Raw genomic sequence first — 12,947 nt, 5'->3', positions numbered from 1 at the left:
TACAAATTATGGTCAATTTCAGGTTAATACTTGTTTTATACATACATACATGTGGTAAATGTCTAGTTTTAGCGAGCCGACCACTCGAAGCGCTTTAACACTACAGGCAGCACTCATTCACACACACTTCACACACACACACACACATTCATACTGGTGGCCGAGGCTACTCTACACCAGCTATTCTCAACCTTGGGGTCGGGACCCCAATTGGGGTCGCGAGATGATTTCTGGGGGTCGCCAAATCATTTTGGAAGTCAGCTCTGTCTCCACTGTGTTAAAGTATTCATGTGTTAATGTGTTTTAGTCTTTTTGGGCACTTAATGTCTTTTTTTTGGTCATTTTGTGTGTTTTTTGGTCATTTTGTGTCTTTTTTTATCATTTTGTGGTCAATTTGTGACTTTTTTGGTAATTTTGTTTCTTTTTTTGGTCATTTTGTGTCTTCTTTTAGTCATTTTGTGTCTTTTTTTGGTCATTTTGTGTCTTCTTTTAGTCATTTTGTGTCTTTTTTTGGTCTTTTTGTTTCTTTTTGGGGTCATTTTGTTTCCTATTTGGTCATTTTGTTTCTTTTTTTGTAGGTCATTTTGTTCATTTTTGGGGTAATCTGAACTGTGCGTGTGAGATTCTGTTCAGTGAGGGGGGGTCGCATACAACATGCAGGTTGAGAACTACTGCTCTACACGGTGCCACCTGCCATTATTCATTCAGACACCAATACAGGCAGCATCCTGAGCAGTTTGGGGTTCAGTATCTTGCCCAAGGATCTCCAACATGCAGACTGCTGAGTCAGGGGTCGAACCACAAATCAGCAGGCTGCAGATTGCTCTACCGACTGAGCCACAGCCACCCCAGAACATATTTACATGCTTTAGACAGTCAGGAGGGGGCCCATGGGAAATCTGAAATAAACAAATAATTAAAAATTGTCTCAGAAACACACTCCTCCCTCCCCTTTAGACGTGCCCCTATAGATAAGATCAGCATGAAGGCTGTGCAACATTGAAACACTGTGAAAATTAGTTCTCTTTCTATTCGGCTCCTTGTGTCAATTGGTTGGAAATGAGCAACACTGAATTTTTTAGCAGAAAAAAAATGAAGTCACAACCAAAACAGGAAGTGGACTCACTTAATTTTCCTCTTCTTGTTTATACACAGAAGAGTCCAGAGGCAGTGCAGTGCCATAAAGCCCGACTGGATGTTCAGCATCAACTGGAACACTAATAGTTCTAGTCATGGTAAGTGTTTCTAAGAATCTGCCCTGCTGAGTTGCTATGCCGTGACAGCAGAGAGTTTCATAATAAAGGTATTTTCATTCCTCATTATGACAGAAACCAGTTTTTTTTTTATCTCTTTGACTGATAGTATTTGGGCAAAGCATGAAGCCTGATGACATCAACCCCAACTTAACACCGACCTCCACGTGGAATAAAATCAAACAAGTGCAGAAAGGTTTACTTTTCTACTACATGACTTTTCTAGTAGTCAGGACGTGTCTTTTCATGATTCAGCTGCAGTACTGTATGTGCCTAGTGCCTACTTTGAATGCCCCTATGCCTCGCTCTGTTTGTTCCTGTGTGAGACGTTGACATTTCACAATAAAGTTTCCCCTCCCACATCCTCAGCGTTTCTCTGGTACTCCAGTACACCAGGAACAGCCCTGCTGTCCATTGTGGTCTTGTTATGTTATAGTAAATTACTTTCACCGTGTGGTTCTGCGGCATTTTTTTTAATGTCATACCTTCAGTTTTTTAACTGGTTGCTACAACATAAAAACGTGACCGGGATAAGTGAAACTTTTTTTTTTCTTTTTGTTTTTTCATGTCTGGCCTACTTTCAGGTCTTGGTGCAGTCATGCTGTGTACTGTACACTACTGCTGAGTAATTTCCAAATGGCAATTAAAGCATAGCAGTAAAGATTTTTCATGAGACTTGAAACTTGCTTCAGACAGTTATGAACACACCGTCTGGCTTTACTTTTTGCTGAAGTCACATTCCTAAATTTGTATTATGTGGTAATGTCGTGCCTATTTTCACATCGGTAAGATTATATCTACACTGAACTGAAAACAGTAAGAGCAGGCGTGATGTTCATAGTGATGCCTGATTCGTATCAAGTAAGCAAGTTTCAAATCCTGTTAATTTCTATGCCGTGTGAAATGAAAAACCAAGCAGTTTGAAAACACGTTGGTAGTGTTCATGATTTTAAATAAGTGCGCGAAACGATGGAAAATATACTTGTGTGATCATTTCTGCAGACTCAAGAATTTACCAATTACCAATTGTCTCCCTGTGATTAAAACTGATCACCTGGAACCTTTTTATTGATCTAAGATCTTTCAGCAGGATGTTGTAGTTTTAAAGGAACACTCCACCGTTTTTTCATATTAAAACATGTTATTCGGTCAAGTAAGACGAGTTGATACAGACCTCTTGCGTCTCAATGCGTGCACTCAATCGCCCTGGCGCGCGGCGCCACTTGGCTAGCACTTAGCTTAGCCCAGTTCATTCATTAGGACCCAAACAGATGGACAGTTAGAAGCGACCAAACTCCTCCACGTTTTCCCTATTTAAATACAGCTACACGAGTAGTTAAACGACCAAGTATGGCGACACAAAATAAAACGTGGCGCTTTTCGAAGCGGATAAAAAGGATAACTATAATGTATGGCGGAATAGCACTTGGGAGCACTTCGACTCGGCGCAGTAATATCATCACTCCTGAGGGGAGAAGATTTTTCAGGAGTGATGATATTACTGCGCCGAGTCGAAGTGCTCCCAAGTGCTATTCCGCCATACATTATAGTTCTCCTTTTTATCCGCTTAGAAAAGCGCCACGTTTTATTTTGTGTCGCCATACTTGGTCGTTTAACTACTCGTGTAGCTGTATTTAAATAGGGAAAACGTGGAGGAGTTTGGTCGCTTCTAACTGTCCATCTGTTTGGATCCTAATGAATGAACTGGGCTAAGCTAAGTGCTAGCCAAGTGGCGCCGCGCGCCAGGGCGATTGAGTGCACGCATTGAGACGCAAGAGGTCTGTATCAACTCTTCTTACTTGACCGAATAACATGTTTTAATATGAAAAAACGGTGGAGTGTTCCTTTAAGTCAACTTGTGTTAAAGCTGTTCATAATTGCTTTCCCCTGAAAATGAGCAGAGCATGAAAACATGAATGCCACTCGTGGGCTCAGGGAGGCCGCAGCTGGGGCGTGCACTCTTTTTGATCAAAAAACGCAGTAAAATCAGCCCTCTTGGATGCCCAGATGGTATCGGGTGCTCTTTAATCAGGGAAAACCTAACGCAGTGCCCTTTAAGGTGCCCTTAAAATTGAGATGCACAATGTAATGCCATAAAGGCGGGTGTACATTTTAGAAAACTTTCTGTCCACTGGTGCCCCACCCACAGCATGCAGCTGGTGGAGATCAAAAACAGGAGATCTGACATTATTATGAGTTTTTACGAGCATCATTTCCCTTTAAAACTGCTTGTAGTGAAAATCAAATGAATTATCACAAAGCCTCATCTCACACAGAAAGCTGTGCTCTCGTGTCTCAACATCTCGGCTCTAAGATGATGATCAGCAGTCTGTCTGCCTGATAGCAGAGACGCTTTGCTTTGAACGAGGTGCTTGTGCTACAACAAAGTACTGCAGCCTCAACACTCAATTCAAGGACAACAGGAAGCCCGTAAAAAACTCAAATACATTCCTGTTGAACTTGAATCACAACAAAAAATAACCATATAATTAAATTTCCTTTACTTTGAGTTCATTCTTTTGGTCATTTTTGTTAATTTCTTTGGCATATTTTGTCTATATCTAAATGTGTTAGCATACACAAACTGTAAAAACAGAAGTGTGAAGGTGGGGTTGTTACAGTATTTGACATTATGTATAGGTGGCTGTGGTTTCCTGTGAATTGCACCCTCCGTACAGTACATCAGTGTTTCTACACCGTGTGCTGTCCCACAGCCAGGAAGTGTCAAAGGAAGTTAAAAACAGAAGTATGTGCGAGTGCTGGGAGCCAAAGCAAACAGCTGGAAAGGCCAACAGAGATGATTCAAAATGACTTCCTTATTGCTTGGGAATTGACGAAGCAAACTCAGAGCCGTCCTTCTGAAGAGCTCCTAAAAGAGTCTCCTCTGTTGAGCAACGTTATGACCTCTTGCTTCACATCCACAAAACTGCTGACAGTCACATGTTGCGTCTAAATCGGACCAAACTTTATGCAGATCAGCAAAAATTAAGAACAAATAAAGTTCAACTCCAAAATGTATTTATTTAAGATCAGGCATTTACAAATAGCCATGCATTCTACCTTGAGATCACTGTTTATCATACAAATTTAGCAGCGCTTTTACAGAAAAACATGATTGAGATTAAATCTTTATAAAAAAAAATACAATGCAGAAAGAGAAACAGAAAGGAAATCATTTTGGGTGGCTCAGGAACCGCTTTAATCACTTGAAAAAACAGACTCTGATTGTTTGTCAGTGCAAAGGGTAAAATGTGCTTCCTAGTTTTCTTTTAGAAGAGAAGTGTTGGAAGTTGTGACGAGCCAAGCGAGACACATCAGAGATCTGGTCGGCGGACACTTTGCGTGTGGCGAGATCCTGGAAAATATTAAAACCACCATATGAAAATTGTGCCGTGTATTTTCTCACAAGATTCAATATTGATATTTTTCCTTGTTATTGTTTGATAACATAAGCTGCATTCCATTGAGATAAGACAGTTCCTGTACTTGCTATTGTGCTTCCCTGTTCACTGGTGAAGTTTACAGGAACAATTAATGGAACTGAGTCAATGTTATAATAATATACATGGGTTTTTTCCTACGATGACTAATTACACACAGATCTTTCTGGCAATATAACGGGACATTTGCAGGACCGCACTATGAAAGGGACTTAATTACTTGATGGCATTACTTTATTACCTCCACCAAGGAGGGAATGTTTTCAGTTTGGTTTGTGCTTCAGCAGAATTAGGGAGTATACCAGATTTACCAGATTTTCAGGAAACTTTGTGAAAGGGTGCATTGTATTGGCAACGGAAAAACAAACAGACACTGTGACATATTATTGCATCAACTTATGTCAGTAGCAGAAGGAACCAAAACTCTGCTTAAATACACGAGAAACCTTTAATCACAGGAAGAGATGTAATCTGTCGTGTTGTGAGGTGGGCTACCAAAACCGTAAAGGTACTAATAAAAGTCTCCATTTCTATACATTTACATTACATTATTATTTTATACACTTACATATACGGACATTTTTTATACTTGCCTGTGATAGGATGCATTTTGCTGTGGTTTGATGAATGAGGATAACAAACAGAGTGGTGGCATTCAATGCACATTTAACCCATACGACGTCAGATTCAGTTCTGGTATGCTTCAGAATTAATTAACGAAATAGAGTGACTTAACCCATTGAAGCCTGGAAAGCGTTTACGTCGTTTTGTAGTATTTGTATCAGCTCTATAATACTTTTTGAATTTCATTTCTATCTGCTACAGAGGCTGAAAAATCTATTATTTAGTAGAAGCGTTGACACTTCTGTTGAATTTCCAGAAAAACTTCAGGTTTTAGGGGCTTATTTTAAAATCGCCCAGAGGTTTTACAGGAAGTTTTAGGCGTCAATGGGTTAAATATCTTGTATAATCGTCATGGCTCATTGGCAGTAATTTTGGTAGATTAACGGCTCATAAACATTTTCCTCTTATGGTCTGTCTGACTGCCAACTATGATGGTCACATCTTACTCAAGAGTGGTCAGTGGAGACATCAGGTCTGTCCTGAAAATACCCACATATCTAAAAATAAAGTTTCTGCTGAGTTTACAAATTGCATGCTTTGCAGAATTGCAAGTAAGTTGTTATAGTACTGAGACAGTATTTCAACAGTAAAATAAAGAAAAAGTCCTGTGAGAAAGCAGCCTTTTTTACCAGTAAGTTGTCTTCGCGATCACAGTGTTGTTATAGGCGGTCCGGTTTTTTTGCAACCGGCATGCGCGCACATTGTCAGTGTTTCTATAAAAACAATTGGTCTATTGAATCTTGTAATGGATATAAATCACATGGCGAATAAACTTGTGTTCACAGTGTTAGACAGGACATGAGCTCGGCGGAAATCTCAGAGGAGTGCAGTATTTTTTATTTGACTCAAGAATTTGAGTCACACATCCCATTACCAAATTCTGAAGAAGGAGCAACATTTTGTGGCTGTGTAGTGCGTCAAGAATCAGACATATGAGCTCAGACGGACCAAACTAGTTACCATATGTTCATTTAAGTATTCCCATTTTAAGGCTTATATTCAGTAGTGGCATACACTACCGGTCAAGTTTTAGAACACCCCAATTTTTCCAGTTTTTTTTTTTTTAAATTCAAGCAGTTCAAGTCAAATGAACAGCTTGAAAGGGTATAAAGGTAAGTGGTGAACTGCCAGAGGTAAATAAAAAAAGGTAAGGTTAACCAAAACTGAAAAATAATTCAGGGAACAAGAAGTGGGTTAACAACTTAACTCTATGGAGTCTTGGGCTATTTTGTCGATTTTTTCCACAATTTTGTGTCTTTTTTTGGTCATTTTGTGTCTTTTGGTGTCTTTTTTGGTCATTTTGTGTCTTTTTTTAGTCCTTTAGTCCAACATAAAATGTGATTTTGAATCTTTTTTTTACTTTCAAAACACTATCATGCTCAATAAAGAATTTTAAATGTTGCAAATGTGCATTAATTTCAGAGTACACTGAGACATTAAACTGCATAATTTTCAATTAAATTCTGGAAAAGTTGGTGTGTTCTAAAACTTTTGACCAGTAGTGTATATTTAACCCTCCCAATGCTGACAGTGTGTTACCTCCAGTTCCTCCTTCTGTGACCCGCAGGAGCTGTTCACATTCAGACCGCTCCGCAGGTCGAGGCTGCTGGGTGGCGGCAGCGTGCTCTGACCCGTGTTCGACCAGCCTGAGAGACAGTGCTGCACACGACCAGAGAGGTACATGAATATTAAAAATTAAAACACTATATGTAAACATCTCGGGGAGTAAATATGTTTTTACCTACTGCAATTGCACTTTATAATGACTCCCCTTTTAGCAAGGACAGAAGAATATTTTTTAAATATTTATTTAAATTTTAGCGTAGCTGCTTATACTGTATTTACCAAACTGTATTTTTGCACATGTATATTTGCACACCTGTTTATGTATTTACACACCTGTATATTTGCACACTTGCTGTAACTGTTATCTATGAGTAACAGCTACTAATGCACATGGACCATCCATTCCACTTCTTCTATAGTAGGCTATGTATTGTGGGCTCATGTTCTGTATAGGTGGAATGTGTATGTATGTCAGTGTTTCCCACAGACCAGATAGTAATTTGTGGTGCTCCACTGACACCGGTAAAGTCCTAAATTCTTTAAATATATCACTTTATCGACATTTCAAACATTTTTAGGCAAGAAAGTAGCCACTTAGATCCCCAGTGCGTCGTTAATTTGTCTAAATACCAGCTGTTTACACTTTGTGTCTTGCCAGCTCTGAGATCGGCCCGGTTCATTGTAAAACATTTATTTATTGATGTGAATGTGGTGTCTTCTGTGCGTAGGCCAACGTAACGGACGTTACAGTTTTTTTAATGTCCTAGAGAGGAGAAAAAAATAACAGAATCATTTTGTGGCGGTCGGTCTCCATTATGTGGGGGTACGCCACAGAATGGTCTATGTGTGGGAAACACTGTATGTATACATGTGTTGTGTTGTGTTGTGTTGTGTTGTGTGTATGTTGGCTGCTGGAACACCTACATTTCTCTGCTGGGATGAATAAAGTATTTCTTATCTTATCTTATCTTAAATGGCATAAACTGTCTTGTCCCCTGACTCACCGATGGTAACCCCAAACTATCAGAGGGGTCAAAACTGCATCGACGATGAGCTTTGTACTTGTGTGCCGGCTGGAGGGCGGAGCAAGGGATGCTGACCCTGACAAACAAAACAAAAACAAAACTCATGAGGCAACAGACATGCTGCTACAGTGGTTAAACATGGTGATTTTAATATAACCTAAACTTGACAAAAAAACATTCAATATTTTGTCTTATATTGTACTGTATTCAATAGAATGTAGATCATAAAGGATTAGCAAATCATTACATTCTGCTATTATTACATTTGGGCTTTTACTCTTATGTTTTAGTTTATTTCTTTAAATGTATATTGAATTGTATTGTTATTCTATCAGGCTCTGGTGCTAGTATTACTTCATATTCACTTTAAATTTATTGCTGTAGATTCCGGTCTTGTCAGATTCATATTGCTTTTCTATATATGTGTTTTAATTCACACCAATTGCTAACGATACTCAATTGTATATAGATTACCATTTTCTTTAACAGGAGGAGCATACCTGTTCGAAGTGTTATGTTTTGTTTGTTTTTATTTTTCTGTCTACGTAAATGCAGCTATTTGAAAATATGGAAGTTGAATGATGATACATGAATGTAAAAGCTGTATGTCAAAGTGTTATAAACTCAAAATAAAATAAAAATATTGTGGAAAAAATAAATAAATGTATTGCTGTATATTTTTGTGTTTTTTAACTCAAATGTATGTTGTGTATATTTTATCTATGTGGTCATTTTTGAGCAATCTCATTTCCTTCAGGATTAATAAACTTCTATCTTATCTTGAATTTAAAAAATGTCTGTCGCCTGGTGTCAATTAAATGCTTTGCTCTTCCTAAGTGGTCCTAAAAGGCAGTTAAAGTGCACATCATCATTACCTGATGAGAGCTGGTTCAGCAGCAGTGTGGGGGTGGGAGGATTTGTGCTTTTTACACACCGGACAGCACTCCTGAGAGTGAAGTGGGACGGGGAACAATCTGCTGTTAATCCTGTAGGAAAACGTACCTGAACAAAAGGTGAGCAAGCAGAGGTGAGAAATACTTCAGCCATCATGAAAAAATGAGAGTAGCCTATTTAATAAAATTCCCCTCTTACATTGATGAGTATCTGTGTTAGCCTGTGGACCGTCCTTGTCTGTCAGCGGCGGCAGGACTGGGTGGTTCTCCTCAGAAAATCTATGAGGAGAGTAAATTAATAGTAATTTAATGGAGCCATCATTAATCACAGGCAAACCTGACACATATAGTTAGTCGCAAGTGCAATCAAGCATGAAGCACTCACTCTGTCAGTGGGCTGTGGACACACTCGTCTTTATTGAGTGATCGAAACGTTCGCAGGTCATTGAAGAACTCGTCAGAGCGTTCTATCAAGGAATCCTCAGCATCCAGGACTCCTTTGGAGGGGACAAACATCACCTGTTAGGGCTCCATTTTATGATTATGTATATAAATAAGAAAAGGGTAGACTGAGGCTACGTTCACACGAGGACGGTCTGAACAGAAGACGCAAAAGTGGCGTTGCGTCTTCACTTTTTATTCCTCGTTTAGACAAGCGTTTTCGGGAGGAAATCTGCTGCATACGGTGACGCAAAAGTGTGTGGAATTGGATTGTATGCAGCCAGGCGGCATCACTTAAAGCCATAAGAGCATCTTTGGGCATGCAGAAGTTTTCACGCCACACATTTTCATCAGCTACTCCTTCCACAAAGTTCTCCACCATCACTAGATCTCCCAGGTCTCGTTCACAGCCGTCTGGCTCCTCCGACCAATCGGTGCATCCAGAATGTGATGGAGGTAATTCCAGATCCTTCTCTGTTCACTAATACTATCTCTACATATCCTGTACATTTGGTGGAAAGACTCCTGTAAGTTTATTAGAGCTGCCAGAGCAGCTTGAAGGTCCCACGCATGGAAATAATCCCACGTTTGTTTATTTTCCTGTACTGGAGCTTGTATGTGACGTAAACACATACGTGACGTGAGCAGATCAGATCAGAGTTTTGTGTCTTGTCAGTGTAGACGACACGCTACGGAGGAGAGGATTCAACTTTTCCACTTTGGAGGGTGGTTTCAGATTTTTGCGTCTTTAAGCCCCAAAAACGCCGTCACCGTCTAAACGAAAGGCACTTCCGATAAAATATTTTGTCGTTTTTACCCGCGAGCGTCCTCGTGTAAACGGGGCCTGAGAGACCAAAAAGGCATACCTGCAATCCAGTCATACCCGAGTAAAGGCGGCAAATGATGCCTGTCTGAGGCAGGCGTCTCTTCACATTCATCAGACTGAAATGTGACTCGACTCTGGATCTCCTGCTACAAAAACAGATATAGTGCAGAATATTATTGATCAGCATGAATCATTTTCAGCAAATCTTGTTCAATCTGTGTCTCCTTCCAAACTCTAAAAGGTCAGAAGTTAACAGCTCCAAAAAGGCTTTGAAATGTGATTCATTTTTATTGTGAACAGCTCAACAGTGTGATTAAGGTATTATATGGTCAAATGTTTACATTTCTGGGTCCAAATTCTAATATTTTCTAAATCACCTGCTACTGTATACTTTCTTACTGTTTGGATACAGCCTGAACTGTACTGTAAGGCGCTGAGGCAACAGAGCAGTGTCAGTGATGAAAATACAGAGGAAAAAACTAATATTGTATTTTATAAACACACTGCAAATGTTTGTGTTTAAGGAAGGTTGTTCTAAGACAGCTGCTGAGATTTTATTCTTATTTCAAGGTGTAAATCATGAGAGGCTGAGATTAAACTATAGAAACCAACAAGATCTTCTACATTGTACAATTAATTTAAAAATGCAGATAGAAACGGCTCTTTCTTTTTTCTTACCTGGTCTTTGCTGTGATTTACGAGACAGGACTTGGTGCTGGCTGGCTTTATATTCTGATTCCTGCTGTGGACAAGAGGATGTCTGTCGCTGTCTTTTAAAAGGTCGTATGGTGTTTTATGTTCATCAGCAGTCCCCTCTCTGTGTTTGGAGGTCAAATACGGTGTTGGAACAGCACTCTGGGTGCCTGTTTGGCTCTCACATGTATCTGATGGGGACACAGAGAAACATATTTTCTACATTTGTGAAAACATTAAGGACAACAAATGGATTTGCTCTCACTTACTGGTGAAGTCTGAGAATTGGCAAAAAACAAACACACACTCACACCTTTACATGCAGGCATATCACATAATATTTAATTTACACTCATTGCATGTTGTGTTTACTCCTATTCATACATACTGTTTTCACTGGGTTTTTTTGTATGTTGACTTTTTCTATTCTTCTTATTTTAAATATGCTTACAGTGCAGTAACTTAACATATTTCATGCTCAAATGCATGTTTAACAGTATAAATAGGAATACAAAAGGTTTGAAGCAAATAAAAAAATAACCACTTACTGTGATTTTTTTTTCAGTGCAAGAACAGCAGACCAACATTAATTGTAAGAAGTAATTTTGTGCATTTTTACACTGAACCTTTAAAATTTCATGCTCAAATGCATGTAGTTGTACTGAGGGCCACTTCAAGTGAGGGTGCGGGCCAAATGCGGCCCCCGGGCCTCCAGTTGCCCATCCCTGATCTAAATACTTCTTCTAACCATTTGTTTTTACTTACAGTTACAAACTTTCGTGCAGAGATTTAAAATGAATGCACATCTGGACAAAACAACGGTCTTCTCAGGTAGTAGGCAAACTAAGCTAACATATGCTGATTTCTAAACAAACAGTTATTTACCCGCAAATCTCACGGTAGGTTTAGCGAGGGCGGCCCGGGCAGGACCGCGGTCTCCGCCGGTTAGAGTGAGCACCTCTGCGGGCTCGGTGCTCTCCTCTGCCCCGCCCTCTCGCTCCCTCTTGCGGCTCTGATTGCAGCCGCTCAAACGCTCCAGTTTCTCTCTCTGCTGCTTTAGCTGCTTCAACAACTCTTTGTTACGTTCTCGTAGAACTTCCAGTCGGTCCATGGAGGACATTTTTCAAATTTATATCACAGTAAATTCACGTTTATGCGATTAAAAGTATGCAGGCTCTTTTGTGATTTAAACTGAAGTCCAGCTCCATAACAACGCGTTGACAACAATGATTTGATTGGTTGCTAACATTCTACCCATCATGCCTTGCGACCGTTCGAGATATTTTTTCTTAAAGTGACAGACACACATTTGATTTGGAACCAAACGAGTGCTACACAAATAATGTATAAAGAGTATTTTATACAGGTATATGCAAGAATAAAAAAATAAAAATAATAATAATCCTTTATATACAGTCTATTGTTTAAGCTGGAAATGAGATGCAACAGAAGATGACTTGGAAGTGCTTAACATTGTATTTGTATATATTGTTTTTACTTTTATATATATATTTTTTTTCAAATATTTTTTGTATGTTAACTTTTTCTGTTCTCATTTTCTATGTATGTGGCTGTTTTTGACTCGCAGTACTTGCCTTAATCTCTATTTAGATTTTTAGATTTTTAGTACTTACCAATATACCACAGCTTTTTTTCCAGCTGTATATGGATCATCTAGGATCATTGGTGGTAGTCATACAGCGGGAAGGCTTGCAGAAAGGGGAAGTGCAATAATAGGATGCATCAGTAGAAATGCTAAATAATATATTAACAAAATAATAAGTAAACATTCATAGACAGTGGACAGTAAAAAATAAAGAGGACAGTAAGATGCAAAATATAATAAGCAGACAGACAGAACAGTTGAATTCACCTATTCCCCACAGGAAAATATTGATATTGCACGAGTGAGTTGCAAATCCAAGTCTGAGAACTGGACTGGACACCGTAGGAGTCAACTAACTCCAGGAGATGGCAGTAGTGCTTAAGCATATCGTTGAAAAGTGTGATTTTATGCAATCTAATGGGACATGATGTGAGGTCAGAATAGATAAACAGGTTGGGGGAAAAATACACAATGGCACATCGAAAGGGCCAAGCTTAGGTCTGAGTTCCAGGGGGGTTCCAGATAAAATGGGGAATATTTTAGTTTAATTCACTATAGAAGTGAGCTCATTATAAGTGAA

General features: G+C 39.2%; 1 protein-coding gene across 2 annotated transcripts; it reads right to left on the bottom strand.

Moving 5' to 3' along the window:
• Positions 1 to 4,249: 4,249 nt before the first annotated feature.
• miip (migration and invasion inhibitory protein) lies at positions 4,250 to 12,007 on the bottom strand. 2 transcript variants are annotated; one of them, XM_059329091.1, is made up of 9 exons: positions 11,647 to 12,007; positions 10,747 to 10,952; positions 10,109 to 10,214; positions 9,187 to 9,298; positions 9,001 to 9,080; positions 8,784 to 8,910; positions 7,888 to 7,984; positions 6,857 to 6,976; positions 4,250 to 4,608 (listed from the first exon to the last, which is right to left on the bottom strand). In XM_059329091.1, exons 1-9 carry the CDS (start codon positions 11,879 to 11,881, stop codon positions 4,486 to 4,488), a joined length of 1,206 nt encoding a protein of 401 aa, XP_059185074.1. In that variant the 5' UTR covers positions 11,882 to 12,007; the 3' UTR covers positions 4,250 to 4,485. The 2 variants fall into 2 exon arrangements, with proteins under 2 accessions (XP_059185074.1, XP_059185075.1); XM_059329092.1 differs by having other exon boundaries at positions 10,109 to 10,211.
• Positions 12,008 to 12,947: the final 940 nt, after the last annotated feature.

This window comes from Centropristis striata, chromosome 3 (assembly GCF_030273125.1).
Source record: "Centropristis striata isolate RG_2023a ecotype Rhode Island chromosome 3, C.striata_1.0, whole genome shotgun sequence".
Taxonomy (NCBI): Eukaryota; Metazoa; Chordata; class Actinopteri; order Perciformes; family Serranidae; genus Centropristis; species Centropristis striata.
The sequence above is the reverse complement of the archived record's forward strand: the minus strand, read 5'-3'. Positions and strand labels throughout refer to the sequence as shown.

Excerpts from the sequence above, each read along its gene's own strand:
- miip (XM_059329091.1), bottom strand. The coding sequence starts at position 11,881 with ATGTCCTCCATGGACCGACTGGAAGTTCTACGAGAACGTAACAAAGAG. Across the intron at positions 6,977-7,887 it reads ATAGTTTGGGGTTACCATCG|CACTGTCTCTCAGGCTGGTC; the intron begins GTGAGTCAGGGG and ends GGTCGTGTGCAG. Across the intron at positions 4,609-6,856 it reads CACAGAAGGAGGAACTGGAG|GATCTCGCCACACGCAAAGT; the intron begins GTAACACACTGT and ends AATATTTTCCAG.